Source organism: Apteryx mantelli, chromosome 5, assembly GCF_036417845.1.
Source record: "Apteryx mantelli isolate bAptMan1 chromosome 5, bAptMan1.hap1, whole genome shotgun sequence".
Classification (NCBI taxonomy): domain Eukaryota; kingdom Metazoa; phylum Chordata; class Aves; order Apterygiformes; family Apterygidae; genus Apteryx; species Apteryx mantelli.
Genome location: NC_089982.1, coordinates 61,102,899 through 61,125,462, shown reverse-complemented (window position 1 = coordinate 61,125,462; position 22,564 = coordinate 61,102,899). Strand labels below are relative to the sequence as shown.

General features: G+C 39.8%; 1 protein-coding gene across 3 annotated transcripts in view; it reads right to left on the bottom strand.

Annotated features, from left to right (window-relative positions):
* Nucleotides 1-22,564, bottom strand: part of APBB2 (amyloid beta precursor protein binding family B member 2) — a 204,249-nt gene that overhangs the window by 48,326 nt on the left and 133,359 nt on the right. For 2 of the 3 annotated variants that reach the window (XM_067298115.1, XM_067298116.1), the window contains 4 exons: nucleotides 21,248-21,456; nucleotides 15,615-15,700; nucleotides 15,443-15,503; nucleotides 1,308-1,454 (listed from right to left, as the gene is read on the bottom strand). In XM_067298115.1, coding sequence (XP_067154216.1) covers nucleotides 1,308-1,454; nucleotides 15,443-15,503; nucleotides 15,615-15,700; nucleotides 21,248-21,456 — 503 coding nt within the window. The remainder of the gene's footprint in view (nucleotides 1-1,307; nucleotides 1,455-15,442; nucleotides 15,504-15,614; nucleotides 15,701-21,247; nucleotides 21,457-22,564) is intronic. The other variant, XM_067298117.1, reaches the window with a different exon arrangement.

Below are 22,564 nucleotides of genomic sequence, written 5' to 3'. Positions count from 1 at the left end.
CGTCACTTTTGCATTCAGATCACTGCACAGTAAATCCACATCAGTGCAACTCTCCTGGCAATAGGTCAGGAGAGACGAACAGAGTAAGATTTGGCTAAAGCCTAAGTAAGTTGTTCCAAGAGCAAATAAATAACGAAGCCTGCTTTCCTATGCATTTGTTTCTTATGTCTTCTGTGCCTCTCACCGTTATAAACCCCGCTGTTCCTTCCTTCCTATTTCATTTACTAACCCCTCCATACCATTCATCCTTTCTTCTGTCCCACACGTGCCTCTTTTCCACACCTTGAGCTTCCTGCGTGTTTGCGCAGGAGCCCCCTCAGTGTTACCCTCTCCTGCAGCCAAGCCAGAGAAAGCAAGCTCAGCCCGCGGCTAGTTCGGCTGACAAAGGTGCACTCACTGGTCAGCAAACTAAAAAAGAGAAGAGCTGCGCTCTCTCTTTTCCCCTCATTTTGTAGGAATTTGGCATCCTTCAAATGTGGACGACATTGGTCAATAGATTCAAAAGTTATTGGAGACAAGCAAACAGACAGATGAGAAAATTCTTTTTCTTTTGAAACACGGTAAAAAAATCATCTTAAAATAAGCCATCTGACCATCAGTCTCAGTCTTCGCACACATTTTAGGAGCACAGGACATGCCAGTCTTGGTTTCCTTAAAGTCCTTTCCTCACTGGTAAACATGTGTGAAAATGGTATTCCAAAGCATTACTCTAAAACCTCTAGTCAGAAGAAAAATTGCCACTGATTTCAATGGTTTTGCTTGTGTGTGTCTAAACACTATTATTATACAGATGTGTGCTAGTCAGAATTGACTTTTTCCAGCTTACTCAGCATCCCTCCCTTTGATCTCTTGTCTATAATTCAGAAAATTATTTTTATTGTCAAATAGTATTCTATAGTATTCATTGGTAGTTTTGTTACTATACTGTTAGATTTTACTGTGCATTACAAAATACACAGAGCAAAGACGCAAACATTAAATTGAGGTCGTTGTGGCACTTGCTGTCCTGAGCCATTTGGAACAAAAATGTCAAATCTGTCCTTGAACTCTTTTGTATTTTCTAGAGCGCCAGCTGAGAAAGGGAAGTCCCAACATGGGACTTGAAAACATTTTTTTTTCTGTTAAAGACTGCACAGAAAACCTGGGTACTCTAATGTCTAACCTCTGACTAATACAATTTTAACCTGGCATTTCAGACGGATAAAGAACAAGTATGGATGCATTTGCCTATATAGTTTTTTTTTCAAGATATTTTATGACACAAGAGGAATGTCCCAAGAAGAACAGGAGGGTCATTGTGTTCTTACCTCTCCCCAAATGCCAACCGTGTCTCTGATGTCGTTCTTACAATATGAGAGTTGTCTGATGCAATTGTTCACAGCAACACTGCTTTTTCCAGGAGCGAGATCTTCTTCTGCCATTTCCACCCAGCCCAGAGAGCGCACAGCAAAGCACTAAAAAGAAACCAGAAAACATTTGAACATGTATCACAGCACTACGCATTGACACAGCTGCATCCAACTATGGAAATCTTTGCATTGAACAGAAACTAAACAGTAGTCACTTAAGCTTAAAGATCCCAGGCCACGAGGGAACAGAGTCAAGGCTTTGCAGATGAGCTTATGCTCACAGGTCAATAAATTAAAACATAATTTGAGAATGGTAAAGTGAAAACATTGGAAATAACAAAGACAAATAAATGATTTGCTAGGAAAGGTGTCTGTGGAGGTAAATAGTACAGTAATGGAACATGCTAAAATACTTTTGTTAATATAAAAGAGGAAATAAGGGAGCACTAAATCTTGCTGGTAGATCTCTCTCTCTCTCTCTCACACGCACACACACGCGCACACACACGCGCACACACACGCGCACACACACACACACACACACAAAGGAATAGTGGAAAAAGCACAACTAAGATATAGTAGAATGGAAATTTTGGCCAGTGTCTTGGGATCTAAATGATAAGAAAGAGAATATTGTTGGATTAGGTCTATTGTTACTGTGCAATTCAAACTTACAGTATATCTCACTGCCTGGCTTTTAACCAGAAAATTGAATTCATTGTGGATTACAGAACTCAGTTTTACAGTAAGTTTAACTAAGGTAGCCAACAACGACAAATTCAAAGCACTAACAAAGAGAAAAGCTGTCATAAGAGGAGAGCAAGCTTTTTCTAGAAAAAATTAAAAGTGACCTTTAAAATAAAACAAACTAATTATACAATTTTTTAGCAGAAGATGTTTAGCCAACCAGAGCACTAAGTTGGCAGAACAATCCAAGGCGACATTACTTTGCGCATATGGTGCTTTTTGCAAACAAAACAAAATGGGAGGAATTGACTGGAAATAACTACGCTATGTTTACTGGGGTAGATAATAAAAAACTTTAAGTCTGGGGGGGAAAAAAAATTTTACTCTCAGGCTTTTTTGTGGATAAAATACAGACCTCAAATGAAGTCAGTGAAGTTTGTCTATGAGATTAAGGTTTCATCCAGAGAACACTGTGAGTATCTTGTTCTTAAATTGTTAATGCACTGTGAGCAAGCATGCACAACAGACTTCATGTTGTACCTTCCTCACAGACACACTGAACTTCTGCGACGGTCCCTAAAATTTCACCAGTAATAGCTCCTGATACCCCCCCCCCCAACACACAATTCCTGCTGTCTTCTAGGCGTTTAATGATGGCAACAGACACCGCCACCAAACACTGCCAAACCAAACCCCATCCCTTTACTGAACTTCAGTTTCCCTGGCTAATATGAAGAAATTCTTCATTTGAGTCAGCAATTAGACGGTGCGCCAGTGCCGACTTGAAGTCGCATCCACTTCTCAGGTTCAAATCCGCTTTGCTAACCATGACGCTGGGTGCAGAGGTGCAGGACCCAGCAGGCACAAGTCCCAAAGCAGGAGTGAGAAGATTTACAATTAATAACGGAAAATCTGCTATCGTGTAACATCTCTGTTCTTTCAGCCCGAACCTCCCCTTCCCAAAATGGATCAAGGACTGACACGAAGGAGCGCTGTGCCCTCAGCATTTTACTTTCTTTAGTATTATTCATATTTTTGTTCTGAAACGTTAAGCTGTTCTGACAAACTGACTTTCGATTGCTTCAGTAAATCCAATGATCTGTCACTCATTTGGAGCAATTTTGGTGCCGTAAGGGCAGAGACCAGCGCTCCCGGCCCAGGCTGCCGCCTGGTGCCACACAGCTTGCCTTGCTGCCACTGGCGTCCCTGCCACGGCCACGGCCACCACTCCGCTCTCGTGTAACAAACCCGTCTGAGGGGGCTAAAGTGGACCGTGAATATTCATTTGCCATCTTCCAAAAACCGCGGTGAAGCGAATGAGCAGATCGAGCTGATGCGTCATCACTCGTGTGCCATTTGGGAACCCTGTCCTCAAAAACAGACCCCAAAACACCCAGGCATTTTAAATATGTGTAATATGTCGACTTTGGAAAACTAGGGGAGGAATAAAATCCACTGGTGGGTAGAAAGACTAATGAGTTCTGCCCTTCTTCCCTTGAAAGCTCCTTTCCTCCTTCAGTCTTCCGGCTCGCATGCAGCACTCACGCGGCATCCCTTGCGCGCGGACACCCAACGCGGCATGCCAGCTCGGCTGCGCGGGAGCGCAGGGCTGGCCCCGTGCCCCTGCTAGCTGCCCCAGCCAGGCGCTGGTGGCGCATCTCGTGCCAGGCAAGGAGCAGCAAATACACCGTGCAAATTGTGTGGAACTCCTCTGCGAGTGCGGGTACGTTCAAAGCCCCCCGCGCCCCAGGATTTTTCTTGGACTTTTTTGCCTCTCAGACAAAGGCACCAATACGCAAATGCTCCCGTGCAACCTGCTTCCTGACCGGCAGTGCCAGCAACCAAGGCGGCCTTGCAAATTTTAAAAAGAGGCAGTGGAGGAAGAGAAAGAGGAAACAATGGCGGAGTCACCATTTACAGCATTTGCCACTCCAAGGCTGTACCTGAAGATACTAAAATACCCAGTTTTTAACATCTATTAAGGTCATGTAATCCCACATTGCAAAATTGTTTTTGGCACATCTGATGCTCATGAATCTTGTTGAAAGCACTGGGATGCCTACTGGGGTATTAAATCTTTGCAAGCTCTTTAAATATAGATTTTATTGTGTCAGAAGAAAGATTTTTTTATGAGTATTTCCATATTAAAGCAAATAACAGAGCACTAGCAAAGTAAAGGCTAAATGTGTTTAATAAGCACATTGCTTCCTCGTTATTCTTCATATCACAACATCATCTGCAATTTATTAGCTGCTTTCCAAACACAGAGGTAAATCAAAGTCCTTGCGCTGAATAGAGCACACATTAAGGCGGCAAAAACCTGGTGAAAGATAACCAGTTCAGGTTGACAGCAGGCACATCTCTTGTTAATAAAGATGCTGAACTGTTTTCTTTTTCCTGGCTTTTTTTATTCTATGCTTTAAATTCTCCATTGGCTGCACTGCTCCATTTCTTTCCGTTTTTAGCCCACTGCAGTGATTGCAGAGGGAGCCGAAGAGGATGCTCTGTTGTCCACCCCATGTATGCGCCCTCATGGGGAGGGTCTGGCCTCCTTCCCCATTTCCAGTCCCTCTCAGTGCTTCCCAGTCCGGCAGACATGAGAAACCCAGTTGGCTTCCAGCACACAGCAGGACAGTCTTTGCTTGTTTATTGAACAAGCCATTACCATAATCTAAAGTGATTCAGAACAGCTTTATCAAAACAAACTATTTTCCCAAAGACTCACCACAAACAAAAAAAATCCACAATAAAACTCAAAAAACCTTAACAACCGCCTTCAAAAACAACTCTTTGCTGGCATACCTGAGCATACACATACAGGAAACATTCTTTTGTTCTAAATGCACCAGATAACCCAAAATCATGTATTTGAATTGCAAGTCAACCTCTCTGTAAACAGAGTATCCGTTCTTTGCTGTTCTTTGGCCTTTCTTGGCCCAAAATCTTCCCTTCAACAGGCTTTTGCTCTCTCCCCCCCACTTAGGGAATGCCACCTTTACTTCTTGGGTGGATCTCACTGAATATGCGTGCCGGTATCACTCAGAAGTAACTACAGACCATCATGCAGCTTAAAGCACTAGATAATATGGTGACTCAAAGAAACATGTGATACATACCATAGTTCATTTATCATCACTATAACAGATAATTATATATACACATATCTATACTGGGGGACAGCTGGGGGGAAGCATGTGCATGCACGCCTGCCTCCCTCTCTGTGTATTGCTAGCAATTCCAGAACTCGCTGGTGAAAGACCTATGTCAGGTTTTATTGTTGTTTTTTTTTAAATTATTCAACAGAGATGCTCTTTAAAACAAAAGGAAACAAAAACCAGCAGAAGCAAGCAGCAGCCTAGTCAGGTATGATCCAATTCTTAAATCAGGGTTAACTGAGTTAGCAGCTAAAGCAGAACTGCTTAGTTATTTAGTACACTGATACCACATCATGCTTCCCCAGGTCCCATCAACAGTACTTACTAGCCAAGAGAGAAAGTGCTCCTTTTGACCTGAACGAGCTTTGCTAATGCACCTTCTCTTCCCTGGAACTAATACATAAAGCCAAGGCAGGCCAAGCTGAACACCACCAAGTGCAGCTTTCCTTGACTCAGGGTCCATGATCTCATTAAAACATGCCATTTAGTTAAGAACCTATACATGAGGCTCGTAGCTAATTATTATGTCAGAATTTCAAGATAATCCGGCTAGCCACTTTTGGCTTACAGTAGACTACCTCATTTCTTCTCTCTCTTAGAAAGTAAACAAATGCCCCTGGTATCATGCTATGCATTTTTAGCATTAACTTACAAAATAAACGTTACTGATTTCTCTGCCTTGTCAGGACCCTCTGCTTTATCTGAAAATCAAAACTCTAAAAAGGCTGATTTAGAAAAACATCTGAATGTAGATGAGTTGGCAAGGAAAATTATGTCTGAAGCAAACCAAAGGAAGTTCATAATACAGCAGGATGAAAAGCAAATGTAAGAACTATACACTGTGTTTGGATCACATTGCTGTTTAGGATGGGAAAGGATCAAAGATACTATCATGAACACTGTGCGTCAGAGACAGCTGAACAAAACAATGTCCTTCAAGTTGCAACAGTCTTGTATCTTCCTCTCCACTGGAGGCCTCACTTTTCCTTATCCTGTTAGGTTACACAGGACATTACGCAAAGAAAATACCCAATAAATTCCAAGACCAGAGAGAAAAGAGCACCTCATCATACTCTGCATCATGAAAAGATATGCAAACAGAAATGAAAGCACAGGTACGACTGTTCGGTTTTACAGTTCCAGGGAACCTATGTTTGCACAGCTGCAAATCCAATTAATTATAAAGAGTTAATGATCTGTAGTCAAAAGAACCAAACTCATAAATGCTGTAATCCAAACTCTGTAATATGCTCTCTCACAGTGCAGTTCAGATCTAAAAGACCACCTAAGGCTCTGCAACTGCGGTTCACAATTTTGCTCTTTGGCACCACAAAACCTTTCACCGCAAGGTGCAGCTCTGCTCGGCAAGCGCTTTTGCGGGAGGATCTCCGGAAGGAACTTGTGTCGGACACTGAGCTTCGCTTCAGCAAATGCCACATTTGAGCCTTTGCTAAACATATACCTTAAAGAAAAAAAAAACCCTCAAGCAAACCAAAGCATATACAAGTTCCTACTGGACAGAGGACAAGAGAATCAGTTATACAAGAATGATGTTAGAGTCGTACTGGAAAATAGATCATAAGGGCACAGGTAGAAAAGATCCCATTACAAGCAAAAATTGGATTAGGACATCAGCTTGAGAACAACAAACTAATGAACTTTTAAAAAATACAGATTGATTGTTTCTTAGATCACACAGCTGTTGCGTATCAACTATGAATATTTACATTACTACAGAATGTTTTCTTTACTTAATCTATGCTACTAATAGCTTCTCTACTTCTGAGCCTACAGAACTTGGATTTGAGCAGTTTCCCTTTGTTTCCCTTTATCTTTTTCCTTTTAAAGGTTATATCTCTCTGCAGATCGACGTAAATCATTACGGTATTTAATAAGGCATTTTATCACAGAACACTGAGCAGACTTGTGCCTGAGACAAAGCATGTAGGTCACATAATTAACCGTTTCTTATGCAGCCAACACAACCCTGAAAATTCTGCCTACTTTATCTTTAGGAGATTAAAAATAAAACAAACTATCATGTTGTTTTAAGCTTCGGAAGATCTAATATCCTAAGATATAGACACCATGTTAGAAGAAAGAAATACGTTCCAACATATCAGCCTGCTACGTGAAGAAAACTTGCATTGATTTCAGATGAAAATATTGGAGATGATGAAAGTTAAACTGAGTAACGAAAGAATAAAGAGACTCTATACAATTAACGAACAAGTAAACACTTTAATTTACATTAGTGGACTGCAGTGTACCCATTTGCTCAGAGAAATACTCTGACAGTCATCACATTAAAATTCTTCACCACCAAAAATCCAAAATGCATAATTAAAAAACATACTAATAAAATTTTTATACATTTCCAGCTTTCTGCTCCAGTTGATGTTGTATTATGTGAATTACTGAAAATGTCACACAAAAATAGGCACATCGATGTTCAGCTCACAACAGAGTTCAGAAATCGACTAATAAACATTTTTTGAAGCAGATGATTATAAATTAAACCTTTGTGGTATAGAATATGAGGGCTTTACAAGTACTATAAAAATAGCCTTTGTAATAAATTACATCTCTACAGCAGTCCAATATTGACCTTTCTGCTTTGACAAATCCTTGCTCCTTCTCCAAGGCACTGGAGTCTCATTTTTCCAGACTTGCAGACTCCACCATGTAGGATGACAAAAGCGGCTCTCTTGTTTTGAGTTAATACTTCTCTGTCTCAGTGGTACCTCCTTGCTCTCAGCTGGAGAGGCCAAATCAGCTCTACCAAGGCAAGAAAATGTTGCAGGACCATTGTGCTGGCTCAAAATTTTTTGATCCCCAATTTCTTATTCATTACTCTATTTGTGAAACAAGTGAAAAAAACACGTCAGCTGAGCAAAATGGAGTAGTTACTATTACTCTATTAAGAGCCTTTCCCTAAAAAGAGTTCTGAAGAAGAAATTTAAAACACTTCATTCTTTTTTTCTGGTCTTCTCATTAAGAAATAGGCTTTGATTTCAGATGCCACCTTAACCTCACAACTTAAAGAGATGGTTTATGGACATTGCTTTGGGATAATAATGCTGTCTTGGAGGTTTCATTTTAATGCAGTGAAATAAGAAAATATGCTTCCTTAGTGAAGAAAAGGCAGTCAAAGAGTTCACCAGAAACTAATGCAGGATGGTTGTTAGAATGATGCTCAAATTAGGGTTTATCTTGCAAAAAAAGAGGAGGGGGGAACTGTTTTGTCTCTGCTATGCTTTTACGGTAGGATAACTCAAGGATGTTTTATTACTCTACAACACAAGAAAAGACCCCTGACACATATGCTTTGTCAGTAAATATAAGCCCTGCAGGAGTTTACAGGGCATGAAAGCATGTGAGCATTCATTTCTTAAAAATTAATGCTCTGCATTTGGTTATGTTTAACCTGAAATGTTTTATAGTTATTTTTCTGCTGAGGGCTGTTGTGCAGGCTGACAGATATAAGTAGTTCTAAAGCAGCCAGCAGCACTTTATTCAGCAGTGCTGTACAAAATTTCAAATGTAGTATGCATGACATTCAACTTCAAAATAATAACAAAAACCTTTAGGTGAACCCTTGACCTTACCGAACCAATGGAAAAAACTTATGTCTTTGGTACAGTCAGGAATTCATGTCTCTTTAGAAACAACATTGTCAAGAGTAATTTGTTTTCTGTAGAAATTATGTTTACAACAGGATGCAAAGTCAATGAAGTTAAATCACTTTTGATCGATTTCCGTTCTTTGAAAGAGACTGAAATGAATAGGGAACAAAAAGTACAGAACTCTTGAGCTGCAAGTGCTGGTGGGCCTCTCGTTTCTGAGGACCCAGGTACTGTCACACTGGCTTCCCACAGCACTGTGGAGCTACGGTCTTCAAGCATACAGAGTAATGCATATCCAGGTAGGGGTAACATGGTGCTGCTATCTTGTGCTTTTAAATCTCCTCAGAGCTAAATATTACCCCCCCCCATTCCCTTTGTCTTTGCTGAAATGCAGGAAATTTTGGTGAGGAAGACCTCTGTTCTTTTAAAATGAAATTTAGAGCGAGAACAAATACTAAAATAAATACAAATGATGGTTAGGGCCATCTAAATATTGCTGTCATTCAATACAATGTTCAGTTTTAATTGATTTTTAAATTAACTTCCTCCATAAACTGCACTGTTCAGCAAGTCTGAGATGTACAAATAGCTCATCAAGGATGTACGTTTTCAGAGTGTCTGCATATATATATAAAAGATGCATTCTCAATATTCTCATTATAATTCTATTAAAAAGAAGGGCAAGCTTTGTGACATTGCAAATGAGAACAGGCTGTTACCCTGAGCCACCCTAAAGTGGCAAGCGACTGTAAATAATTAGAGACATACACAAATACCATTTGATAGTTCATTTTGTAGCAGCAACATGATGAACAGATATGCAAGAGACAGTTCAGGACCAACAGCCTGTTCTAAAGCTGGGGCTGGCAAAGGCCGTCTGTTGCTTTGCAGGGAGAACGCTCGGCCTGCAGTCGGACACAGGAGCTGCGCTTCCTTCAGCAGCGCATTGACACGATGGGCAAGGTCTGCCAGCAACGCAAGCAGAGGCTCACGAGCAGAGGCTGAGCTACGCTGGGAGCTTTCAGAGCACCAGATCCACTCATCCGCTGAGCGGTGACAGGAGCGTTTTGCCTGGGGGACATGAATATGCCGAAAACGGCTTCCTCCCCCAGTTTCTGGCTGTTCCTGAGGACTGACTCCTTTATCAATCCAGTTCAGTGTTGTGGGCCCAGAAACAACTTACCATGCTGTACCACAGAGCAGTACATACATTGTGATTAATTTAAAATAAGAAAAGAAAAAAAGTAAAATATTATGAAGCACAGACTCCCCCAAGAAAAAAAAAAGACTCTTCCAGCAACTGCTAGGTTTGGCTTGCATTCTGCGCAGCCGCCACGGGTTGTTAACTGGTGGTATATAGCACGACACACTTCAGCCAAGGAAAACTGCAACATGTATCTCAATGGAAATGGTACTAAAGATGATGCTGACACTTCGATTTGGTGAAGCAGATAGAAAACTCTTCCTAAATAGCCACTACGGCAAGAAACAACATCATGTTAAAAAAAAAAAGTCAGGTACACTTATGTTTTTTCAAGAGCTACTCAAACATGGGTGGCATTTCCTGGTGCACTAGCTGCAAACTGTAAGAGCACAAGAGTTAGAGTTTGGAAGGGGTTTCGTGTTACTTGGTGGCCTCACGTGATGCGTAGGCGACAGCAGATACAAGCAGGCAGCAGAAGCCCCAGCACGCCCGCACTGCTGCACCCCAGGAGGGTGCAGAGGCACCTCCGTGCTCACGGTGGGCCACAGCCCTTGTGGGCACCGCAGTTTTAGAGGTCAGCTGGCCCCAGCTCCAGCACTAGCTGGCCCCAGCACGACCGCCAGCGAAGCCCTGCTGGCTCACGCTGGGCAACACAGCACGTGGCTCCAGCTGCATCTGCAACGCACAACCTTCCTGCAGGGTTGGCAGTCACTAACATGCACCTACCTACCAACAAAACTAGTATCGCCCGTGTGTCCGTGGCATTCACAAGTCCATAACTGCTTCAAGGCAAAAGCGTGGCCCAAGCGATTTCTATTTGCATCACTTTTTCTGCTGTAATAATTGGTATTGATATTCTTCTTATCCCAGCAGCAATTCCTGGCCCAAAAGATCGGAGATTCTGCAGCAGACAAGCTCACTGTCAGTACTGGAACTTTACGGGCCAAGAAGATATTTTGATTTGATCTGAGACAAAAGCGTTCTTGTGTTTCTTCTTCTCTTTTCCAAATCCTGTAGAAGTCCAGCAGCCTGTTGCAAAGCATTGTACAGTGTATCTCAATGAATAAAACACTGATAACATGCAAAAATTCAAGATGTAATTATTTTACTACAGACCTGGAAACTTATGGGTAAGTTTTAAAGCTGTTTCCATTCTCTCGCAAAGGATGAAAAACTTTGTGATACATTTTTCTAAGGCAAGCTACAAGGAAAATCTTTTCCTCTACGTCTTTCCTACTGTTCAGTCACTCATGTCCTGACCCTGCATGGCAGGTTCACATCTAAGATCCCAGATATGTGGAATATCTAGGATTGAAAGACATATCTCAGGATATAATGATGAAACTCAGATAGCTTTGAAGGCCCCAAGAAATGTAATTATATTACCCCAGATATTTATATTATACATCCATTATAAACAAATAAAAAAATTATAACTTTGTATATCACTAAAAAGAGCCAGTCTCTTAGATTTATCTCCATACAGGGACAAAGTAGAAGCTGATTTCCTGTAGATGGAAATCCATACTATGATGTACATCACAAAATAGCATTATTACTTATAATGTCACTTAATGACACAATATATGTCAATAGTAAGCATCAATTATGGAGAGAGAATGAGTGAGCAAACATACTCCTCAAAAGATCCAATGCACAAAATGAAAAAGACACTTTTTAAATTTATTTGTTTATGTATTTTTACTATGTTAATTTGCTATTTCCAAAACGCCTTTTGAAGCAGAATGTTTTAGAGCACCTGCATTATTTACCTGCAGCTTCTTCATAGCTGGGAATACATTTTAATGCTGCTAATGGCAGACAGCCAGACTCAGAAACAACCAAACAATTTAGAAATTGCTGTCCCCATCACTCTCCATTGCTGCCCAGAAGCTGCAAAGACTGAAAGATGGATATACTTCTGCTATACTGCAATGATTGGCAAGACTGACTTCTTTTTCTCTTTCCCTACAAAAGAAACTTTTTTTTGATTATTCATTGGATGTTTCAAACAGAAGATCTGTTTCAATTCCTAGTTTTGAAAGCTACTGAAATGTTTACCAGGCTGGTGAGATGGCGAAGAAATTAAGGGCACCTTTGTGCTTAAAAGAAAAAAACAAAAAAACATAACCCCCAAACCTCTTCAAAGAACATTCTACTACAACTACATTAAACTATTTGTTTTGTTTTAGAGGGGAAGGGGGGAGGGTTAAAAAGATTTTATTCCTAGATTATAGTTTTCCCCTTTTTTGCATTTCCAATGATCTTCTGAAAGCCTAAAGTAAGCCAATACCTAAGGAAGCAAGATTCTTCTATTCTAGAAGTAAAGCCCTGCTGCCCAGGCCAATACGGACAAGGAATTTGAAAATACATGCTTAATACAGGAAGACAATATTAAGCCTAAACAGAAAACCCCATTTAAAAAGAGAGAATAAAGGCAAGTGCAGATGTCAGGCCAAACATGAAGGCTAATGGACAGAGACAGGTTTCCCAGGAGGTACAGTTTCTTTGTGCCTCCACAAGGAAAAATTTAAGCACTTTTTCTACACTTTTACACATCCTTCGTATTTTACAACACTGTAAAAAGAGACAGCCCATAGGCATTTACAGTCCAGGACTGATAAAAGTATCTTTTTACCTCCCTTGAAACTAAGACCACCATTTGTAGCATTTTCTAGCTATCAATTAGGAAGGTGCAGGTTGCTCTATAAATTAACCAGGAAGGCTATGAACTGCCCCCTGGGAAGTACTAATTCAAAACTCATTTTCAGCTGTGCATGTTTCACATGCACAATTAGTGTCTCTGTCAAGTGCAATGAGTCATCTCTTCAAGATATTCCTACCAAAATAAGTTACTGAAATCAAGAAACTGTACGCAACCATCCCCCACCCTTAAATGCAAGCTCCTGCCCTTCTTTCATATGGTCTTGGGCAGGCAAACAAGAAGCCAAGGATCTGAAACTCAAAATTATATCTTGAGCTCATGATATATACAGAAACATTTGTCTTTTTTATTGATAATTTTGAATACCTAGTTGCTGTGCTGCATAAATCTCTTTTCTTATAAGAACCACCATGTGATTTCTATGCCAAACTTTTCCCAGCACTGACATTTTTTGCAGTGCTACAATCCTTACAGAAATAAAAAGCCTCTGGGAGAAGATCATTACTTTAGCTTTCCACAAGATGGCATAGTTTTCTTTTTGAAAGATATCACTACTCCATGCCATTCAGGAAAACAAAATTCTTTTTTTTTTTTATTTTAAAAGGTACTGGCCATTGTCATCAATAGGTTTAAAATCTGATATCTCTAGCAAGGTTCCTTTTAACAAATTTTTCCAATAGAGTTTAATGAGTTAAAAAAAGCTCCATTCTTCTAGGCTCAAATGAAAAAAAAAAAAAATCTGTGCTTGCTGCCACAGAAAAATCAAGCTTCAAACAAATAAAGTTAAGGTAAATCATGTGCTAGAGGAAAGGCTTAAGGGGCTAAAAACATCTGATTTGTGAAAGCCTCAGATCATCAATTTCAAACCCTATCAGAGTTCTTTCAGTCTCACAATATTCTGGGTAAATGGGCTACTGAGGAATTCGCCTACGCCAGGTTATGTGCGCACACATTTCCACCCCCTCCAACCTGTGCGTCTGTGGGCATTAAGGATCCCACAGTGTTTTCCACAGGTAAGGATTTGTCCTGGTGTCTCTGGACAAGTTTTCGGCACCGTAAGGGTCTGGTGGCGCGGCAGCAGCTCGTCCAATGGGTGCACGCAAGCAGGGGCAAAACCGCACCGGAGCGGCTGAGCATCCCGGGCAGGATACCCACAGGTCCGGCTGCCCCACAGCCTGGCTCAGCCGGGCAGTGACATGTGGCAGGTAACGTGCTTTGACTCAAGTGATTTTAAAAAATACATGTATAGTTTCTCTTCTATTTCTTGTCTTACTCCTCATAGTCACTTCTCCTGTGAATATTTCAGTACTCAGCTACGATGAATCATTTAAGCATAACCAACATAGCATAACATAACATAACATGGCTTTGCCTAAACATGAGAAACAAAACCTGCTGATACAGACAAAAGCAGACAAGCTCTTGGCCTGCATCCATTTCACTGATACAGGATGGGTATCAGTTCGCTGAATATCACAGTTTAAACAGCTAGATAAACAGGAAAGGGAGATGAAGACATGAGCGTTATTTGACTGTACACCACAGTCCTCCATGCAGAATGGGCTTCTAATTTGCACAGAGCAAATCGCCTGGTAAAGAATCAGACATACCAAAATACTGCCTCCTTATAATGCCTTCCATGCAATAAGTCTTATCTTGAAAAGAACAGCTTTCTGGTTATGAGGACTGGTACCTAATGTTCAGTCATCCCTCCACTCCATTTACTATACTCAGAATTTACTGTTTGTCATGATAATGAGCACAGCAGAAACCGTTGCTTTCAGTTATTTACATCTGATTTAAACATCACAAGCCAAATAATCAAGTTGACATAGAAGTTTAAGATCAGTCTGTTTTTCCTCCTAAAATATATCGGGAATGCTATTATAACCATTAAACCTGTTATACACTGTCTTTCTGCACATAAATAGCTTATGCTCCGTCAATCATTGCAGGCATATGGCAGAGCCAAAACACTTATTTAAATTACTTGGGTTTCCAATTATAGAGATTCACAGACCACCTAAAAATGGATGTATGAACATGGCAAAACTATCAACAAGATAATTGAATGAGAGATCTGGAAATACATATACAAGCATTCGAAACCTTTTGATTCTCCTTTCTCTCAAAGGCCTTACATTACAAGAGCCAAGGTTCTGATTTAAATATGCTGTTTGTTCACATAATGGTCTCATTTTTCTTCATAAATGTTACCCTCAAACTACATTGTGTTCTCTGTTTTAAAACACAAAGTTTTGTGTTCTGAAAGCTAGCTCCTTGATACCAGCTGTGGATTCAAGCAGCCACATGAACAAGAAGAGGTATTTAAAAAAGGGAAGAGCCCCAGAATTAAAGAGCAAATTCTGTCACTGAATCTCCCTGGAAGCCATCCGGCCATGACAAATAACAAGACCCTCTCTATTCAGGATAGAAAACTTGCTTAGCTGTGCAAGGGGTCAGTTTTTACAGCCGGACAGTAGAATCTGTAACTGTAACATTCAATTTCTTGGCTTGTGCCATTTTAAAATAAGTCACACTTAACCCTGACCAAACTGAGTGAAGCTTTAAATCTGCAATTTCCTTTCATGGTATTAGTCTTGTACAGTTAAAGTCAACCTACATGGTGCCAAAATACTAACATCACCTTGAGGAGTAAATTTAATTTCAAAACCTAGGAGACATTCTGCACCTTGCAAGTTATATTTACAATTTCTGAATGTAATCGTTATCCCCCTGTAGATCTTCTTACAGACCTTGGCTTCTGGATCACTGTTGATGCTACAGGAATCATCATCATCAGACTGTGGAGCATTTCTGTTATGGAAAAAAAAAATCCATCTTAAAATCATATAAAAATTATGGCAAATTACAGCAAAGTACAACACAGAGCTGGTCAGGCCATGGGGACTTCTGTAGACATTGTACCTGAGCTTCAAAGAGGCATAGCGTAATGTTGCTCCTTCAAATTCTTTTAGACTTGGGTCTGGATTCACAGTGGCTGCATGCAGATCCTAGAGATAAAGGCAGCACTATTAATATAATATTAAATACACCACTATGTTACATCTTATTTCAAAGGGAAATAAAATCCTCCCTGCAAGAAGCGGATAGTATTTCTGGCTGAAGTTGAAAAGAGGCATGCATATATTCTCAAGCTGTATTTCATTCAGTGCAGGCATCTTATTTATTACATCATGACAGTTGCCCTGCTAGTTTAGGCTGAATCCATTCCAAGTGGAAAGATAAAAGGCAGCATGTTTGTGAGCTAGACATCCCTAGCAATACCCCCATTTACTTTGGCCTATGTTATGAATGATGTTCATGGAAAAATAAAAAGGGAAAAAAAACAGCCACTGCCATGCAAAAAACGAGGGTAATAGTATTAAAGGGTCTAAAATCTGACAATATACTTGCCTTCCAAATGTCACTATTAATCTTTCCCCCATTCAGTACAGCAAAATCACTCCATGGCTGTTTCTAGACATATAATTATTCACACAGGAAGAAGCACATTGATAAAAAAAAAAAAAAAGAAAAAGAAAAAAAACACAAGACACTGTTGTTAGCATTGATATTTACAGGATGGGTTAGGGAACAGATCACCTCAAACTTCAACTAATTACTCCACTGTACCATGGCATTCGGAGGAGAGGGGAGAGAGAGAAAAGACATGCCTCTACAGTTACTTACCAAAACAAATGATTGAAACAAGGAAAGTTAATATAAATTAGGAACAGACAATGAGATTACTCTTTAACTATGATCTTAAAAGCAAGCAAAATGAATCTGAATATGAATGTTGGCCACAGCTGCTACAGCCTTCAATAAACAGCAATTAAGGGGAAAATGGGACTTCCATTTGATTGGCATTTTTGTTAAGAGAGACTAACACTACTGAAACTAGAAATACTGAAATACAGGGATACGTACAAGGATATATACAAGGTAAGGATAAATAACTTCTAGAGAAAAAGAGGAGAGTGGACAGAAGGAGGATTAGGAAGGAGTGTAGAGAGACTTCTTGATGAAAAAGTAGTTTTGTAAAGCCTGACAGCCTTCTTAAGAACAAAACAAAGAAAAAAACAAACAAATACCCATCAAACAAAACACCCACCCTTTCCATCTCTCCCTTCAAAAGTTTCTGAGGTGGTCGCTAGCAGAAACAAGCAAGTGGGCACTTGGCACTACAGCAACCTGAGGTCCATCCGTTCTCTGTAAAGCCTGGGGGGAACAGCTAAGGTTGGAGTTCACCTCTCTCCTTCCCATGTGAGCACACAAATCCTGCAGCCCTGAACCAGAGCCAGGTGGGACAGATCTGCATGTTGAGAGACCCAGAGCCACTTCCTTCTAGGTCCACTAAGCTCTCAGGTGCTCCAGTAATCAATGGGCCCTTTCAAGCTGAGTTCCTCCAGGTAGCCCAGCTCAGCCCCGAGACAACACGCTACCTAGCAATACGGCTTAATGCAATCATTTGCACAGTGGGTCCCCCACTTCCAAAGTGTTCTCAGGACACCCCCACTGGAGGATTTATTTGTGAAAACAACTCCTATGAGCAGCTCTTCCCACACATCTTTGAACTAATCAGTAGCTGTTAGTTTTTCTTACTAAGCCCCGCATTTTTAATTATAACTTCTAGTAGCTAGGTTACCCTACGGAAGAAATACTAGAGTTGATCCAGGCCTGCGATGAGTTAGATTTTAAAAAGAGATAACAACCATCCCTGCATTCTGCTGTAATCCCCCAAAAGCTCCTGCTGAAAATTAAACCTTACGGCTTTTTCTCTCCACATGAAATGGGAAAAAGGCAGCAAAATCTCCTCTAAAGGTTGGAAGAGAACTTTATAAAACACAAGGATTCACAAAGGAGGTCAATCAGCAACACATGGGAGGAAAGAGTCATTTAAAACTAAGTCAAATTTAATCAGCTGTACAAAACCAAACCAGATTTTCATGCTTTTGAGGGGGAGGAGGGGAAGGAATGCTCCAGGTTTCTCATGTTTAGCATCTATTAGCATTTTTGTTAAACTTGCAGAATTTTCACACAATGCTCGAGCCATAGTTGCTTTGGATTGAAATTTACTGATGAAAATGACAGATTATCTTATGAACAAAAAACTGCCTTATAGCATACACCAAAGACAAACATTTTTTCATTTTTCCTTTTTAATCCCTTTTTGCCACTAGTATGCAATAAAGTATCACTTCTCCTTACCCAGATTTTTTCTGATTCGCTGTTCAACAATCCTAACAGTTTTTTCTTTATACTAAATACTCATGGTATGTAACAAAATAAAAATGGCTGACTTTATCTGCTCTTTGTGGACTGCCCTCAGCTGTGAGCCACATTCTACCAAACGAAGCAAAGCTTCAGTACGTCACATCATTTAAGAGACAGGGACACAAAGAAAAAAATGAAGAAAACAAGACAGAAGGTAAAAAAGGCATTACTCGGGGGGGGGGGGGCAGGGAAGTGTTTCTAAGTGTTTATTTGACAACCCCCAAAAGCTAACACAGCCCAGATAAACTTATCTCCAGAGCAGCACATAATGCTTCACAGACAAATGTGATAAAGATAAAAATCTTCTATGGACTCACAGAAGTGTTATTAGGACAGACATGAAATGCTGCCCATGCCAGGCTTCAATCCTAGATTATATTTTGTCATCCATCTGAAACTTATGCATCCTCTAATCTTTAGAGGAAAAAAGTAATACATATTCTGACACACGGGAATGAGCTAAAACAGCCATTTCAAACCAGACTACCCTGGAGCAAAGACTTCCAGACAGCAACGCGTGAACCAGAAGTACTCAGATCACACGCGGTCCAATTTTGAGCTGGAAGTTGTCCACAACTGCTGCTGCCAATGGTAGTGCCTGGATAAAGGCACTTGGGAATCCCTATTCAAGATCAAATTCCCCATCTTTTGCGAAGTGTGGGATCGACAGTATCCCAGACTCCCAGGTTAATCCTTTATGCAGCGGGAGAAGGGGAGCTTTTGGGGTAGGCTATGGTGCAGTGAACAGGGACAGAAACCAATGTCACCTGTAAGTGACCTGCAGATGATTAGGTGCTAGAGTTAATAATAGTAAGTAGTGATCGGAGAGAGATGCAAATCCAAAGACTAATGATAGCTGACACACTGTTGAAGTCTAGATTACAAATTATTTCATATCTACTATCTCTTAATCTCATGCTGTCGCTTACTTGCCTCTTACTGTCCTATAAAGGGAGTGTGCTCAGAACCAACTGACTCCTAAAGGATTCTTCCTCCAAATCTGTCTTAATAAAGCTCAATATTTTTATTTTAAGAAATGAAAGACTTTTCCTAGCAGTTCCCATTAGAACTTCAGCTACACCCTTTCATTGTAGCATTTCCAGAACTTGCCTGTGTACAAAGTCCTTAGTCCAATTCAGAGTCTCATTTTGAACTCTGTTACTGTAAGTCTTCTGATATTTTATTGCAATGCTATCTTTATGGTGACTGAGTCAAAAATCAGTATTATTTAAATAATAATACAATGTTAGAACCTTACCAATGAAAGCAGAAACCCCCAAGAGACAAATTACTTAGTATATATCTGCAATTATAATTAACTGCATAATATTAGCATACTAATGTAAATATTGGAAGATCATTTATCATCTGTGACATCTTTTACACTACTGTATATGGTCTTGATACTGCCAGTAGATCTGCATATGCATAAAGCTCCACTGGAGCAGACTCTCTACTGGATTGTAACTTCTATCACATCAAAACCTAAATGAGCCTACTCCACACACACATGTATGGCATTTTAGAATGACTCCTCAAATGTCTTATTGAATGCATCTACAATTGCATTAAAATCAATGTTGTCTTCATTCATACATTTCATGTTCTTGATGATGATGCTGAGAATTAATGATCATTGTTTATAATCACAACCTATTTGCTGTTTAAAGCAAAAAAATTACCACTGATTAAAGGTATATCTGCCAAATTACCAGCAGGTCTGAAATGTTTCACTGTAAAGACATTTTAAACAGAGGCAGAAAAATACTTGAAACGAATATACACATTTTCTCTCTGCAGTTTACCATCTATATTGATTTCTGTGTTCTTGTGAAAGGCATCTATAAGTTACTAACTGAATCCCTGTTCTCCAGATTTTGGAGTAAGAAAAATATTTAATGGTGAAGTTATATCCCTCACATGTACATTACAGGAATTAATATTGGAAATACATGCAGCACTTTACATTCAGCATTTCTAGATTTTTTTTTTTTTCCACCTGAATGGTAACAATTGCTGTTCTCCATGAACCTCTCTCAAAAATATTTCCAATGTCTTTGGTGCACAGTGCAGTCCACAGGAGCTTGACTGACGGAAACCATAACTAAAATGTTGTGGTGAAGTTTACAACTTTATGAGTAACATTTATGAGCACATCTGAGTAATCTTTCTAAAATTATGGATAAGAATGTACGTGTTTAAGCCCACACAGGGTAAAAGTTTCAGGATCAAGACCATAAAGGTACTTGAATGTCCTTAACATCTCTTAATTTTAGTTTACATTATTTAGGTGCACAAATCAACGAAATCAAGAACAGAACAGATGTCATACCTGAATACATCAAAACAATCAAGGATTGGCTGATCCCAAGCCAAAAATCAAAGCTTCCATTAAGATCATAAAACTTTGGACCTTTTTCTGAGCAGTTAATATGAAAAAGGATGAAATTTCAGAACAATTTGATTTTGTATTAGGATTTCATTCCGTAGAAGACTTCCCAAAATATTAAAAGAAACCGACTGCATTGTTTGCAGCATATGCTTCTGAGGATTTATTTTATATTTCTATGTATATGACGTCAATCAACCCTCTGGATTGTCCCTGAACGGATTATTTTGAAAGGCTGTACCACGTATTGCTCTTTGTGTCCATGTGGAAGACAGAGAGCATTCTTTCTTTCTGTTTCAAGGTAAAGACTGACTGCAATGCAGTGATACACTTGTGCAGATATTTTATACTGGCAGGATGTTAGGAGGCTTACACTTGAGAATACTTGATGTTTATTTAATAGGAACTATCCTGTAAAGGAACTGGCATCTTGAGTGAAGACTCAGATGAGATGTCTTTGTGTGACACTCCTACCAAATGAACCAGAAAGAAAGAAGATGTAATTACAAAGAGTCTAGCCAGAAGACTGTTAATGTGTAAATATTTTATGTATCCTCTACCTGTATAAGGTAGTAGCAACGCTTCAGCACATGCTAGAGAACCTCAATAATTTTACAATAATCACACACTGGTTGTCTAATTTATGCAAGATATGATGTCTAATTTCATACTATATATTCACAGTTTAGGATGCTTCATGATTCACCGCCACTGGAAAATACACATGGAAAGTGGATACTTACGATATATTATCAGCAGATAGCTATGCTTTGGGATAACATCATGCCCCATATTCTAAAGCTTACTTTGCTAACAGTTAAGTCTGCAACTTTAAAAAGTTATTTCAATTTTCTTCACAGTATGCAGTATGTAAGAAGACACAATATTTTACCTCAGTTTCTGGAGTGGGAGATGGAGTAATGGAGCCAAGTGATCCCTTCCGTGAGCCCTGGAGATCTGTTGGTATGGACACAGGACGTTGCCATTGAGTTGTTCCTGTTGGTATGTGCCAGTAGTAGATCCCAGCAATGTCATTGATTTTTTTCCAGCCAGGTGGTAAGTCTGGGTCTGTCTGAAATGAATGATCACTCCATATATCTGCTGGGAGCAGAAAAAAAGAGAACGAGACATTGTTAACAACATACAGTTTTTCCATGGGTCTGGCCCTGATGCAAATGATACACAGCTAGTACTGCTGCTGGTCTGTTCCTGTGTAAATAAACACAACAAAAACATACTGAATTATTGAGTCTCAAAGTAAGGTGACAAGGCCTACGTGGTCTGATTTAGCCTTCAAAGAGAGGAAAAAAATACTGCACTTACCAAGGAGCTATTCTAATACAGCAGCTACTTAAGGCCATCAGATAAATTAGTTCTTCTAAGACTAGACAAAGATTTAGCTTAAAGTACAGTAAAACACATCATATAAACAAATATTGGAATTGTGGTGTACCTGCTCTGTCCCCCTCATCACAGCACCCTCCCTTCTCAATGTACACTAATGGAGCATTTATTTCTGCTAATGAAAATCAGCTTATCAAACCAGAAAAAATTAAAACAATCAACCAATCTGCACTGGCTTTACTTTTATAAGTTATAAAAGACTGCTTATTTAAAATGATGAGAACAAACAAAAGAGCTGATCATTTCACATAGAAACCTGATTGTCTCGCAAGAATGTATTGTTTTGAATTGGTTTTACAATGTGCTAGGAAAAAAAACAAAACTCATCAACAACTCATCAACCAACAAAGGGATGAAATACTGACTCTACTGACAAATCTCCTATTAAATTAGGAAGGGGCCAGCAATTCATATGATAAATCACAGACATTCCCAGATTTACATGAGTTTATAGATGCATACAAGGGATGTCACCAGCAGAGAGCACACAGTGCCTTTTAGAAAGGCGGGGGCATTGGCTCCGTGCAAACCAGCTGTGTCCCAGCAGCAACAACTACCTTCTGCTGGATACAGGCTTTCCTGAGGCTGGGAAGGGAGCCAGTATTCGTCTGAACTTCCCAACTAAATTGCTTTAGTAGTGTTATTATTTTACATGCTGTTAAAACAGCTGTTATGCTCCATGCCAAGGACTGCCAAACTGCAGAAAAAAACAAGTAACCTCCCAGACTGAAGTTTCACCAGTTCTTGAGCAGACATGACAACTGCTGACACCGGCACAGCGGACTGAACTAGTGGGGGCAAATAC